Raw genomic sequence first — 15,432 nt, 5'->3', positions numbered from 1 at the left:
CGAAGCCGCGGTGGACAGCGCTTCGGAAGTAGCCTGGGTTATAATAAAATGCCTGTTTTTGGCATCGCTTTACTGTCAACAGCATCGTCTCACAACAAAAAATATGGTCATTGTTGCGGTGCGCTCGGCAGCGGAGCTATATAGCGGACGCCAGGCGCGCAAGCCGGACCGCAACGGCCGGGCAGCGGCAGCTGAGCGGCGGTTGTGGCAAGAAATTTGCTCGTATTACAGTTGCTGCTTCTACCAGCAACTCGGCATTGTTCAACGATCCTCAAAAATGATCTATTTTCCACACTTCTTGCTCCCAGAGTTCATTATTTACGTGAAGAAAAATCTTTAGCTCATTTTTATGACGCCAGCGGACGGGATCCAGGTTTGCCGGCCGGCCAGCAGACTCGATCGCTATATTTCACATGCGCACCAGAAAAGACAAAACAGCCATGCTATCAGAAAGGCTGCCTGTTATATTCGAGCAGTGGCACCATGCCGAGCTTTCGGCAACGACGCCGCCTGCGGACGTGCCGGGCGATGAACGGCGAGGCTTGCCGGCGGCCCTGCGTCGCTAAGCCTACCTGGTTTTGCATCGATACTATCGATACCGCAGCTGAGGGAGCTTCGGAACTGGTCAGCGCTGTAAAAGGTACTACTCTCGTCACCCCTTTAACTGTGAACCTGACCCATAATAAAATAAAGATATGTTCGATTTCCGCGACGCCAGCGGAGATAGCAAATGCCAGCTATGCGAGCGGCGACCAGGCAGTACATAAAGCGGTCATGGGATGAAATTTGCTTGTATCGCCGAATTAAATACTGCCAGCAACTTGGCATGAGCCAACGATCCTCAAAAATGATTCATTTTTGGCATTCATCTATTCCAGTGCTTGTTATGAGCGTGAACAAATAATACTAGCGTGTTTTTCTGACGCCGGCGGCCGGCATCCAGGCTGACAGGCCGGCCCCGAGAAACGCGCCCACACGTCATTATGACGCTGGCGCTCTGCGCACTCGCATTCTGCCCCTTGTCAGTGCGACGCGCCGCGTGCGGCCTGTCATTGACATCGGTTGGGCGCAGGCGGCGAGCTGCTGTCAGTCGTTGTTACGCCGCTCGCAACGGCACGTCGCGCGCCCGGCAAGTAGCAGTCATGCCGAGAGCCCGCGACACCTCTGCCTGCGGGAGCCCCGACCGTGAACCTCCGAACCCGGTCGTGGACTCGAGTCTTCATCTCTATCGCAAGGGGTGGGTTGACTCGCAGCCCCATCTGCAAATTATGCCTAACCCTCTTCACGCTTCGGGAATATATTTTTCTGCAGCAAAGAACAAAAGCGCGGAACCGATGCGCGCCGCGATAGCTGACTCGTTCGCATCGTGTTCATGTAGACAGAGAGTCGTCGAGATGGGCTGACCTTGCTCAGCTCGATTCTCTGACTCAAACCACCGCTGTCAAGGAACACCACTTAGATAGGTTCACGTAAGCAAGGCTATGTCGAGCCGCTGATACTGAAGCCAAGGAGGATGGAGAAGCAGAACCGAAACCGAAACTGGTCCCAGGCCAGTGATTGATGTATCACCACGCGCTGCAGTTTAACAGAGTGCAATTACGCGTGCAAATAATTGGAAAACCTTGTTTCACTTTCTGAATTTCTCATAAAGCTATTATTTGAGGGCAAACGAAAGTTGAAGATATCTCTATACGTTTCTGAAGGTCTTAAAATGACGTAGTCGAGTAGTGCGTGTGCCGGCCGACGGCGGCGCATGGTCGTTTCATGAACGCAAAAAGGCAGCAATTTCGAACGGGCTTTATTAAATGCAGGCTCAATATTGAGACGAAATATTTCGGAATCAGCATGTCTAATGTTTATGGAAGCAGTAAAAATGAAAACCGGGCAGCTTCATTTTCTTTTCACAACCCCTTTAATGCTCTGCACATTGCCGACGTGTTGAGGGCGATGTCGCCGCGGGATGTTTTTACGCGCAATGGCAAAGCGACCGTTCCCTTCCACGCTGTCAGATGCTGGTCTCTTGTTACTTAATGCAAAGTGTCTATAACTGGCCCACTGGGATATGTGGTAGTGACACATCCTCAGGGACATGTCCTTAGGACGTGTTCTCCGGGTCATGTCTGAGCCTGAGGACACGTTCACAGTGCGTGGAGGACCTGTTGCCACTGAAGTAGTGTGGCGTACTCGGAAACGCGAAGTTTGGGATAGGGAGATGCATGTACACGAACCTGGCTGGGCGGAGACCGGCCCGAGGATGAGGATGAGGAAGATGACGAGGATGAGGACTTGCGGGTGATGGTGTACTGGTGCGGGTCGTGGCCCTCCTTGCGGATCATGTCCGGCAGGATGCGCCGGCGGGCGTTGATGAACCAGTTGCACACCTGCAGCACCGACAGGTTCGCCTCGCGAGACAGGTGCAGCTTCTCCTGCACGCCGACAGAGGGAGCAACGTGTCATTTTTACAACACAAGAAGAGCTCGCTACCGCTTCCATTCTACGCCAAAGCGGACACTGCTGTCATGACCCTTGAGTTCGATACGCATGAGCACTAATTAATCGATTGACTGGTTCATGAAAGCTGTGACGAATAGAGAAGCCGCACACCACGGGCGGAGGTGACACTTGCGGAGGTGCCGCATGCTGACCCTTTACTTTTTTTTCGTCTGCAATCAAAATTCAAGCGCCGATTCAGTCAAGTGTTGTAAGCAGTTGCATATTCGTTAAAGAACGCTTTTGAAGCTCGCGCCCCCTTCAAAGCACACATCAGAGACTCCCTGAAGTCCTGGACACAAGGCTCAAGCGGGGCTGAGTTCGTGAGTTTACGTGGGAAAAGGTAGTAATGAATCGTGTGCGCATGCGCAGTTGAGTTCACAATGCTGCTCGAACTGCGAAGTGAAAGCGAATCTTTACACGACGGACAGACATCCTCATCAACACGCGTTCGCGTGAGGCCAGTTCCGCAAGGTAACAAACTAGAGAACTGTTCGGAATGAGCTTGGCATTTTAAGTATTGCTGCTTTCATAATCAATCAGTAACAGAAAATGAGGCAAAGGTCGACAAAATTCTCGCAGCGTCCGAACTATTAACCAAAACCGCAAGTTTTAACAGTAGTATGCTGCAGCATATAATATGTGCATTTTGCGATGTCCTGTGCGTAATATGCACCTATTTATTTGCCACATTAAAAACGACAGACACGCAGGCAGGCAGACACATACCTGCATCTTTACCCACGCGCAAAGGGACGGACCCCAAGCATTCACATGCTCATAGGCTAGAACCTAGAAAAAACATTTCACTACCGCGTATGTCACTGATACAATCGTCTCGTCTTTTTTTTATATAAAGGGTTCAACAAGTTCGCGCGCTGTTTTATCGAGAGCGTTGAGTATCCCTTGCAATCGGGAAGGCGAGGCTCGCAGGCGATGCGAGACTTGGAGGAGGCCTGACAATGGTCAGGAAGATGTGTTCCTTTATTTTATTTTTTTGATAACGATAATAATGAAAAAAAAACATTAATCTTCATCATCATTGTCTAGCCTATACTCGAAGAAGACTCGCGTCGCCCGTGAGCCACGCCTGTCAGATTGCAAAGGACTACTCAACAGTCGCGATAAAAGAGCACTTGAATTTGTAGAAGCCTTTTATATAAAAAAAAAAACTGGAGGCGATTGTATCAGCGACACAACAGTGGTGCTACGCGCGAGTGAAATGCTTTTTCTTTGTTCCTTCTTTTAAACACGTAAATGTTCGCGGTCCGCCCCTCTGCGCATGGGTAGAGATGCAGGTATATATAACCTATTCGTGGAACAAAGCTTAACACCACAGCGCGCGTCCCGTACCATCATTCGTCCGTATCCATACTTTGCGCTGCTGAATCTTTCCTGAATATGAACCAACGAGACCGGCTACAAGTACTCCTCGGTAATTCTCCCGTATTGCCTTGTGTCGCTCGCTCTTCGCAAATGATTCAAGGAGGCCAAACATTAACTGCAGGCCCAGCTTGAATACACACAAGCAGAATAGGTATATGGGCCCAATATTGGAAATGGATAGTTTCACTCTCGTCCTTTGTAGTGCCGACCTTTGCCAATATATTTCCAATGCTGGGACGATGAGCTGTGCTGCTGGGGCAGGCGTTATCTACTCGTTAATTCACTCGTTAACTCACTCGTTAGTTCACTCGTTAACTCACTCGTTAATTCAAATCATTTCGTTTCGAATCGTTGCCATCGACATTAATTCCCAATTATTTCTTCAATTAAGACTCGCTCGGTCACAGGGACCTCTCGCGTAGCGTCACCCGCGGTCGTGACAATGTAAATTTTTACTTTACATAATTTATTTTAAGAAATTTTTTTTTCTAAACAAAGATAAGATGAGGAGGGAAGAAAGGACGGTCTCTATTTGAAACGCAGCCACAAAAAAATTCCAACGAATCCAGCAAGCGGGCAAAACTCAAGCATGTCGGACGCGGCAAGGCCCAGAGCAGGCAGGCTTATGAAAGAGCTCTACGCAGACCCCCTATTCACGAAACGAATAAGCACGTTACTTTTTGGCTTCGATCTACTCAGACGCAGAGTACGGGCGTTTGCAATGGAGCCGTCACGGTTTCGACTCAGAATGCAACACAGTTCCTCGGTTCCTCTCAACTGAACCAGGTGGAAGAAACTACTCTTTTTTTTATCTCGTTAAAATATCTAAAGCCTGCCTTGAGCCTAAAGAAAAAAAAAGAAAGAAAACAAGAAAAAAAAGAAAGAAAGAAGGAAAGAGAGAAAGAAAGAGATGAAGATGAAGGAAGAAGCAAGAAAGAAAGAAAGGAAGAAAGAAAGAAGCAAGGAAGGAAGGAAAGAGAAAGAAAGAAAGGAAGGAAGAAACAAGCAAGGAAGGAAGGAAAGAAAGAAAGGCAGGAAGAAAGAAGGAAGGACGAAAGAAAGAAAGAAAGAAAGAAAGAAAGAAAGAAAGAAAGAAAGAAAGAAAGAAAGACCTTCGATGTGAGCCGAAAGGGAGTACAGACTGTCGTACAAGAGGGAAGAAAATGAGAATAAAAAAATCGAGGCTCCCTCCGGGAGCTGGGATGCTGACTGCGCAAAGGGCGTCTTTCTGCCGTTGCGAGTGTTGCTGAGCAGCTCCGCTGCCCCAGTAGCAATATGTATTTCCCCGTAAGGTGCGCTACAGCTGCTCGCCTCCTCCACCTTTACGCCAGAGTTCGCACGACCCCCCCTCCCCCCCCCTCCCCCCTTCCCCACCTTTCGTGTCCTTCACCTCGTACAACGCCTTGCGCCGCACTTCTTTCTCCGTCTTTCTTTTTGATCTTTCCTATTTGCACTCGCACATGCACACGCTCACTCCTGCCGTGCTTCGACGATCGACGCCGGCGAACTTGTGCCTGCTCAGCACAACGCAACGTGCGCGCGAGGTTGAGACGGCATCAGCGAAAACTCTCTCGCTTATTCGCCTCTTATGTTCTCCCGACACGCACAAAAAGCGAAAGACGATGTATGGACCCGCTACGCAGAGGCCAGACTCTAGTGAAGTAATGCAGGCGCAGTGCAGAGGAGATTTCCGAAGCTACATTTTCTTTCTTTTTTTTTTTTCAGGCGACCGAGGACGAAACAGCTATATACCCTGGCGCCAGGAGTCGAGGAATTAGACTAAACGAGGATTAAAGGCAAGAAGAACATTACAGCTGGAGGGGACGCCGAAGTTCCTTTATGGAAAGACAGGTACGCCTAAAGTCGCTCTAATCGCGCATGCGCGTAGTACATATTGTCACTCCCAACTCAGGACGTATACGACAGCGGGAGAGGAAGAAGAAAAAAAATTTTTTTTTTTTGTTTCAGCGGCGACTGAGTTCTGCCAGACTTTTTCTTTTCCGGTCAGAAGTTCCAGCCCTGTTGGAGCCGCTACCCCCTCAACGTTCCTGGGTTCTTTGAGGGGGTAAATAGTAGTAGCAGTATTAGTTGTAGTAGAGCGGTGTTAGTGGCGCAGCGGCAACTCAGGCTAAACACTTAGCTATGCTTAATTTATCTACAACGCTACAAGTGTCATTATCACACAATAACAGGCTGGTTAGTTTATCGCGTTTAACGTCCCAACGCGACTCAGGCTATGAGAGACGCCGTATAGTGAAGGGCTCCGGAAATTTCGACCACCTGGGGTTCTTTAACGTGCAATCACATCGCACAGTACACAGGCCTCTAGAATTTCCCCTCCATCGAAATTCGACCGCCGCGGCCGGGATCGAACCCGAGTCTTTCGGGTCCGTAGCCGAGCACCATAACCAGTGAGCAACCGCGACGGCCACAATAACAGGTGGCAGTCAACATAAGTGCAAAACTAGACTAAATAAAAACAGAACATAAAGACATTTAAAATGAGCTAGTCAATAATTATAGAAACCTTGTATAAATTAAAAGCACGAAAACGGGCTCAAATACCTGGTCGGACGGGTATGCGTTGTACCGGTGCTCGTAGAGCCACATGCGCAGTATCTTGACCGACTCCTTGGGGAGGTTGCCCCGGCGTTTGCGCGGAGACAGCTCGCCCAGTGCCCCCCGAGGGTACGGGAGGGACTCATCGCCCGAGCACAGCTGCAGCTTGAGCCGGTCGCGACCTGCCGAGAAAGAGAAAGACGAACACTGAAGCAAGCTTCACACAAACCACAGCCACTCCCCAAAGCACGCTTTTCCGCAAACCATGAAAGCTTGCTAAAAAGCCACACGAACTGTGCCGCAAAGCTTGCTTTCCCGCAGTACAAACGTCCTTGCTACAAAGCCGCCTTACAGGCAGCTAATGACGAGTGGATGATGCTTGAAAAAAAAGAAAAATTGGAGAAAGCTATCAAATTTAATGGTATGCGTTAAGTATCTAATGTGAACTGACTAAGTTAAGCCGTTAGCGCGATTCGTGTGTCTTGCTTATATTACTCGGTAGACGTTCATTCAGTGGCTCTCCTCTGCGAGTAAGGGACGTTTCTCTTTTGAAAGAAACACCCTCCACGTCAGAGATGGCTTTATCAAGACGTCTGCGCCACAGCACCTTTCCGACCACACCTCACGAAGCTCTGTCTCACCCCTCCCCCACCCCCACCAAAAAAGAAAAGAAAGCGCTGCAAAAAAAAAAAAAAAATCCCAATGTTTCCGTGATACTTCCCGTTGCTCAAAGTATTACAAAATATTGTGGTCACAGTATCGACTACCTTAGTCACTCGTTAGCGCGACCGTTCTATTATTGTTGAGGAGGCTTACTCACAGTAATACACGCAAAACTTTTTTTTTTTTAATAGGAACATATAGCTGTAGTTCGTGTGTTTCATGAAGCGGTATATGTCGACGTGGTTGTCGTGACAACAACACGTGCGCCCGTCAAAGAGGAGCATGTATGTGTGTTCGGCACTTTACCCTCGGTTCACTGATGGCCACTGACACGCCATGTGACGGAGCCAACTTAACAAATTACGGATTCGGCTTCACCGCACACAGCCGTGCACTGCAAAAAAGCAACGCAGAAAAGAAGGCGTCGATGTTGTGAAAAAGAAAATTAAAAAAAAAATAGCGCGGTACAAGCCTAAACAATACACAAATAAAAGAAAGGCTGCGAAGACGTCTGGAAATATTGAACCCAACTTCCGCTCTCTGACAGTTCCGCTCGCGGCCAGTATTGCCCGACGGGGCATCCTGCCAGAACAGTTCCGCAACCCGCCGACAGGCATCGGCGGCAGCAATAGACGCTGTAAATCAAATAAACTGACCCAGACCTCAGCCAAAGTAAGCATAGCTGCCTTTTCGCTTCTTTGTCTCCGTGTGAGCGAAGAACCGCTTTCGTGAAACACAAGATTGAACAAACACGATGATGCATCATGAGCGCGTCTAAAGGACTTGGCAGAAATAGCCGCCGCGATCGCATTATTTCTTTCTCCCTTATGTTTTTCGTTTCCTCTGTTTTCTTTTTAGAAAACGCGCTGTTAGTATTTTGATGTCGGCTTGCAGCACTGCCAACGGGGAGTACATTTGATGCCAGGGGTAAGTACGAAAATTGCGAAAGCCCTGCCTCATTACGCTGTCGGAGACGGGACCGACAGAAAGATGCTTTCACCGCGGGACATGTCACTCCAGGGGTCGCATTTCGCTTTAATGCGCCGAGAATAGCATACACGCCTACGCTGGTCGCACGACGCCTGCTTTGGCGTTACGCGGGCTGGTGGCGCTACTGCCGACAGCCGTTTTCATTCATGAGCTGAACAACACAAGCGCCACCTTCATGTAAGTTTTGGAACTTATGGTCGCATTGGGCGTACGTCTCTTTAGGTCTCGACAACGAAAAGAAAGATCTGTGCACGAGACAAGGTCGTAGATTGGAGCTAGAATTGCGCTGTGATCCTCACGTGCTGTGATTAGAAGAGCCTCGCCTCGCGCGGCAGATTCAAAATGACGACGCAGCGCGCTTGGAACGCTTCGCATGCACGGCGCGACCTTGGAGAGCGCGTGCCGTGCGGAGAAGCACGTGACGACGACGTCACGGCGACGCCATGCGGGAAAGCCTCCCGGCTCCGTCGCGGGATGGCGCGGCGAGCGCTTTCTCCCCTACAAAACGACTTCCTCCTCTTGCTGACGTACGCTTTCGGCGCGAGCGCGACACAGAAGATACCGCCGCCGCGACTGTTCCTGCTGCACTGCCGCACTGAAGCCGTGCTTATGCGCTCTCCCACATACACACAGACACGCCAGGTCGCTCGGGGAAAGGGTTAATCGGTTAGGCGGCTAAAGATAGTTGGCGCGGCGAGATGCGACAGGGTGGGAGGGTTCGGAAGAGGAGAAAATTACGTTAGCCGCACTCTCTCCGTGCTGCTCTCTCTCCGAAGGAGCTCCTGAGGCGGCCCCATGTTTGGGTTTTCCTACGCCACCAGCGGCGGTCCGACCGAAGCGGTGTGTCCCGAAAAAGATGCTGCCCCCCCCCCCCCCCCCCCCCCTGCGCACTTTCGTCCGCTGTCTCGCGGTGAATGTGATAGGTGCGGCCTTGGGGCTCTGGTGGTCCGCCAGGCGGGAACGATTGGCGGCTTCCCACGCGACTGTCTTCTCTCTACTTGACTTTCCTGTTTTTGTCTTTATGCTCGCGTACGTGTCAGACGCGAAGCACGTGGCTCCTGGGGCTCTCCGGTATAGGTATACACAGGCCACGTGCGAGCTGTCATATTTACGTCATTTATTGCGGTTCTCTAGCTCTCAAAATTTGACAAGTGTCACGAGTGACTACACTCAGAAGGTAATAATAAAAAAAAAGAGCTCAGGTACCCTAAGAGTGTGACACAATGGCGTTAAAGGGTCCCTACGGTCGCTTAGGGGTCCCCTCGCGCACCCTTTCACAGACATCTGCATGCTTGTTGTCATCACAGACTGCTCTATTACGCATCATCGTCCGTATTAACTGGTGACGCTAGCTATTACCCCTAATTAACTAAGCTTTCCTATAATGTAATTCGTCTCCTGCGCGATCTCCATTTATCTCACTGAACGAAAGTTCCTCATTGATGTAGAGGCAACTAGCCCGGCTCCCGACCCAAAAGGGCAGCGGCTGGATTCCGCTTAACTGCTTTTCACGTCACTACCCTCTCGACCAATCAGGATTTTCCAGTCACGACGACGCCGCCGACGCCTGGTTTTGCGCGGAACGGGACCTCTTACGCCATCGCATCAATAACAACACAGATATACACGCGGTAAGCTTTCAAAACACGCCGTTCGAGCCCTTGTGAGTATGAGCAGAGCAAAAAAAAGAAGAGCCTAATAAGGGGTACGCATAGATGCAGTTCGTGGTCCGACCGGTAGGAGAAAGTATGCCATTAAACATGTGTTAAAATACCTGCTGGCATCCAAACTACTTCCAGCAACGGAAGACGCAAACGCTAAGGCATCTCTGCGGCCGTGGCTCGCGTCTGACAGTTGTTGCCACATCAAGAAAACGGCGCACTTCCCCTCCAGTTGGGTTCCGTCGCATGACGCAGAGGTGATCCCTGCGGCCGGCTGTCACGCAACACTTACGGAAGCGGCTCTTTCTGCCGCTTCTAAAAGCGTGCGCCGTTCCAAATGCGGCGCGGCCTGCGTACGCGGGAAGGAGGAGACTATTCTGATGCGGCATAGAGCACCCCCCCCCCCCCCCCCCCTCCCAACCTTCCGTCACCCATACGTGGAACGGTATTTATGCGTCGCGGTTGCGTAACGTTTGCGGCACGCGTTCAAGTTCCGCATAGGGCCGAGGCCATCAGTGCTCAAGTTTTCGCGCGTCTTAAAAGAGGCGAGCTGGGTCAGATATGGGCTTGCTTTCTTACAGAACTAAGCAACGCACTAGCGAGAGGACAGGCACCGCGCAGCAGCGATGACCTAGGGGTAGAGCCCGCACAACATACGCAGGAGGCACTGAGTTCGAATCCCATGGGTAGCAGAGAATCCCGTGGGTATCCACCGGTTCCTTAACTGGTGCAAGTCCGCGGGGCCAGGCGGTAATCTGCTTCATCGGGGTTAAAAGGTTTGGAAATTGTAGTCAATTTGCTCCCGCGTACTGCAGCCGAGGAACCAACAACTCGCCGTTCGATCCGTAACCTGCTGCAGTGCTACTCCTACCTCTTTCCGGCTTCCGATCGTTCCTAAAACACGGGGCAGGGATCTAATTGTCTTGTTTTCCCGGCCCCACACTTTAGACACAAATAGGCGTATATGGGAGTAAAAATGGAGTTTAAGGGCAAGGTTTGCCGTTCAAGTTCCGGGGTAGATTTCGATCACTGAATAAAGGGAATGCTTACTACCCTCGGCAACGGAGGTATATTACGGCCCGCAAAACAAAGTAATTTGATGCAGTCAACGATGAGGGGAGGCTAAGTTTCAACGCGGAACCGGAGGTCTTGACGTTGGCAAACAGAGGAGGTTGAAACCTCGGTTGAAATCTTCGTAACTACTATATAAATTCGCCCGTTTTGAGGATGGTATTTGTTTCAGTAGCCCAACTGTAAGTATTCCGTATTCTTAGCGACGGAAACCTACTCCAGGGCTTGCGCAGAATACCCTGTCCCTCAAAGGGAGTGCGCTACAGGGCAGCTCAGTCCCTTTTTTACTCCTTTTGTGTTTAGAGTGCATCGGGGCACTTACATGCCACGCAACCAGGCGCTGATTTAAGACTCCGGTCACGCTGGTAGTGTCACGAGAGTGGGTTGGGGGCCAAGGCGCAAAAGCATGGCGATGTTCATTACGAAAGTTTCGGGGCTCGTGTTGCGACAGTCAACTGCGCAATTTGAGGGTGGGGTGAGGGCGGTGCACCCGAAAAACCTCTCTGCACGCCAAGGTGACGTCTCCATGGATAATTCGCATACCTGTGCCCCGGTCTACCGGTATAGTGCCATGTTTGTGGCGTCATTCCACGGAGCCTGATCACCGTGGACTCTTTATATAATTATTTGTCAAACTTGGCTTCCCCACGTTCCACGCTGGCCCAACAATGACGTCGCAGGCCACCAGTAGAACGAGGACAAAATCCGGAGCACGTGTGCTAATAATTGACAATTTGATCGGATATGCCAACATCGCTCGCAAACACACGAAATAGGGCTACGTATTCTGCTTTGAAAATGTCTACTGTTCCTTACGCGGGTTCGATCCCGACCGCGGTGGCTGAATTTCGATGGAGGCGAAATTCTAGAGGCCCGTGTACTGTGCGATGTCAGTGCCCGTTAAAGAACCGTGGTCGAAATTTCCGGAGCCCTCCACTACGGCGTCCCTCGTAGCCTGAGCCGCTTTGGGACGTTAAATCACAATCACTCAATAAATAAATCAATCTTATTAATCGGGAAACCAACATTGGGGCCGCCTTAACAATTATGAAGTAACGATTACGGAGCCTAAAGAGCGCACGTGTGAAGAAAATCAATGCCACCGCAAACGAAGTCGCAAATTAACGGTTAAAGCGATGGTGCTCCCTTGCGTTCCCTCAGTTCCCTCCTACGCAACCTCACAGTTGCAGAGCGTCCGCTGCGCTCCGTGTAACTATATTCAATGCGTTTTTCGGACAGAGAAGAGCCTGCCCGCGGGCTGTCGTGTGCGTGCGTGTGTGCGTATCGGATCAGTGTGCCTCTGTGTGCGGGGCCACGGGGAAACTGCGTACACGACAACAGAGTGGTGTGTGTTGTGCACGCGACACTCGGCTGATTAATGGGCGGGCGTGTCTGTCGGCGGGGAAAAGAGCGATAAGGAATAAACTGGCGCCGTCGTGGAGGAAACCCTGCACGAGGAAACAAACGGGAGGGGATGCCGCGCTTTGGCATTGACTGAACGCACCCGCGGGTTTCCGAAGCCGGTGCGGGCGGGGCTTGTGCGAAAGGAGCCTACGACGACGTCGCTATCCCGTTGTGCGCCGGGTGCTTTACTGTGCAGCACTGTGCGCAGTTGCCTGACCCCGCACAGTTGCTGTGCAGTGGTGCACAACTCCTCTGCACTGTTATCTATGATTGCAGCAGTGCACGGTTAGGTTCCACTAGTGTAGTACTGAACGAAGCAATACTGCTGTGCACTGTTGTCCATAGTTGTAGCAATGCACTATTGGGCACTAGTGGAGTACTGCATGAAGAACCACTGCTGTGCCCTATTGCATCAGTACACTTCTGTTGTGCACTGTTGTCTATATAGGTGAAGCAGCGCACTATTATGTACTATTGCAGTAGTGCACTACTGCTGTGCCCTACTCTGCACTACTACAGTAGTACACTATTGAGCACTGGTGCAGCAGTGCATCATACTGATGTGCGCTATTCCGCACTATTACTGTAGTGCTCTATACTGACGTGCACTATGGTGCACTACTGGAGCAGTACATCACTGGCCTGCACAACTGCAGTAGTTCAATAGCGCAGCCTACTGTCGTCGCTGTATATGTGCCAAGAAAAGGCGAACGAAGTGTCAGTACATCTCCGGCTATCGTACAGAGCAAGTCGCAACACACACACATAGTCGCAAGCTATATATGTCATGATTCTGAGCTATTATGCACCAAATGCATACAGAAAGAGCAATAAGCATGACTTGTGTCAGTATAGTGGGGGGTCCGAGTCGCGTGGATTTGACCTGCAAACTTGAAGTGGTTACATGCGGTGTTAGCTAAGTTTGAGCCAAGCGTTCGCAGTTTCACGATAAGCAGCGCAGTTACTATTGAAAAACGGGGACTGATCGAGGCTCGCTTTGGAGACGTTATGACACGGGAGTCGCCTGTAGATGTTTCACGACGATGAGCGCTTGAAGTTATCGCCGCATACGTTCAATGCGGAACAGATGACGTAACCTGCGCGCACCGAGGATTCAGCTCCGGTAGAAGAAACAAACGAAACAGCGTCGTTATGCGAGCCAGACTAAAGGAAATTGAAGATGTGTTGCTTCGAAACACTAGGATAATCTTACATGTTACTGACGCCGCGCCACCTTCTTACATTTGGACGCCATGACAAAGTGACACCAGTGAATACCCATTTAAACGCAGCATTGCCAAAAAAACACATAGGAGCGCGAGTCTGCTGAACGCAGTCAAAATAGGAAATGAATTGAATAGAGAAGTCGGAAAGCATAAGGAGGAACACTAGCGAAAAGCGAATGTCACGAGTCGCGCACAGTCCTTCGTTCGTTGCGATATCTGTGGCTTCAGCTGCACTGACGTCACGTCACACAGCTGGCGAAGTTCGGCCGCCATTGGGAACACAAAAGGAAAAACAAAGCATCCATACGTTTCTCTTTGTTGGCAACAGCTCCGACCGCGTCGTAATGCATTAGCGCGACGTGGAAAGCAAAAACAAAAAAAAATATCTACAGCTTTCCGCTCGGTAAAGTCAAACGTCGCGCTCACATACCGTGCTTAGTCCCTGCGCCGCCCAAAGTGCAGTCGAAAACATATTTTATTTTATATTTTTAAGATTCTGCCTTACAATACGCGCAGGAACAGTAGGCATAAAACGTGTTACAAAACACACAGAACCGAGGTCTCTCCTGCTACAAAAGCAATCCAAGGCATTCGACAGCTGGCGAACGCAAGTAAACATTGAATAACATCATCATGGCGGAAGGTCAACGATAAACATGGAAGACTCTTCGTGACCCTGGCCGTGACATGACCGCGCTAAACAAAAGAGACCGCCAGATAAATAACACGCTGAAGGCTTTTCTACATTTCGTCACATCCGTTTTTCAAATCGATAGAAAATAGAAGTAACTTCCGCAACGCGCCCGCGAAGTTTCAACATGACATTCGCGTCCTCCTAAAGAATAAAATGGCGATCGGATGAATTGAATTTCGCATTTTCGCGGCGACCGCTTACATTGCTGCGAGCATGGATTCAGGTTTTTAGGCGGCGATGCTAGTTTTTGCAGCGTATGCATATAGGCCGACGGTTACGTCACAGTGACGTTAGATACGCGTCAGACAACGGCCGCCGTTTGCCACTGTACCAAGCAGTTGAGTCGATGATGCCTGCAACATGCGCTCTGTCAGCGCAGCATTTACATCCAATAAGTCAGACGTGTTCGAAGCGTCTTATGTTGCAGCCTATGGCTGATATCCACTTATCCTTTCTCCGTTCCCTCTTAAGAAGCACGCCCTCGTATGCGAAGCAGGGTGAGCGCATGCGAGAAATCTATAGCTACAGTTACCTTGCTCGCTTGCAGAGAACCGAGCAGATTAGTCAATCTGAACGTTAAAGATAATAGACTACACCCATTGAGAGAACTGTGGTCTAGAATTGCTCCGTTGTGCGCGAATATGCAGCGCGAATATACAAGGTGCATTTCGTTTTATTTGTATTTTTTTCCGCTCGCCACTTCACGCGGGGAAACAAAAACTTATTTGTTAACGCGGATAAATCTGAAATCAGGTCAACTGCCAGAAGCTCAGTGGGGTTCTGCCCGGTTCCCGCAGATACCAATTCGCCTTACTGAGGCAGTTTTAACACGATCAAGCGATTCACCTTTGCTTTTACTGTCTCCGCGATGCCGTATACTCCCACGAGGCGACTTCTGCGGAAGACGGCGAAGTAAAAAATAAAATAGAAAGATAACAAAGCAGCGAAGATTCAGCATCTCCCTTCCTTTCCGGTACTCGCTCCACTTTTCCAACACTCGTTCCCGAGTGCGCAGGAAAAAAAGAGAACGCGAATATAAAGACCATACCAGTCAAGCCACGACAACAGAGCGCACACAATGAAAACCTGCGCTGTGTTGTACCGATGCAAGCAGCTGCAGCGAGTTAGCGTGCGCATCCAGGCACAGGCACTCGAGTAAAGGTGGAGAGAGAGAGAGAGAGAAACGAAGAGAGTAGGAAGAAGCAGCAGTGGGGGAGAGGAGAAACCGAGAGACAAAGATGGCGGCCACTTGTTCACGACCTGACGCACACAGCCGGCAGTGGGATCG

The 15,432-nt window shown here is 50.3% G+C and overlaps 1 protein-coding gene across 3 annotated transcripts in view; it reads right to left on the bottom strand.

Moving 5' to 3' along the window:
• The window catches only part of LOC149335362 (uncharacterized), a 150,485-nt gene that overhangs the window by 9,374 nt on the left and 125,679 nt on the right, over positions 1-15,432 (bottom strand). For all 3 annotated transcript variants that reach the window (XM_089552045.1, XM_089552047.1, XM_089552046.1), the window contains exons 2-3: positions 6,442-6,617; positions 2,229-2,426 (exon numbers count right to left, since the gene is read on the bottom strand). In XM_089552045.1, the coding sequence (XP_089408171.1) occupies positions 2,229-2,426; positions 6,442-6,617 (374 nt within the window). The remainder of the gene's footprint in view (positions 1-2,228; positions 2,427-6,441; positions 6,618-15,432) is intronic.

This window comes from Amblyomma mixtum, chromosome 7 (genome assembly GCF_055824585.1).
Source record: "Amblyomma mixtum isolate Tamu chromosome 7, ASM5582458v1, whole genome shotgun sequence".
In the NCBI taxonomy this organism is placed as follows: domain Eukaryota; kingdom Metazoa; phylum Arthropoda; class Arachnida; order Ixodida; family Ixodidae; genus Amblyomma; species Amblyomma mixtum.
This window is presented reverse-complemented; position numbering and strand designations above follow the sequence as displayed.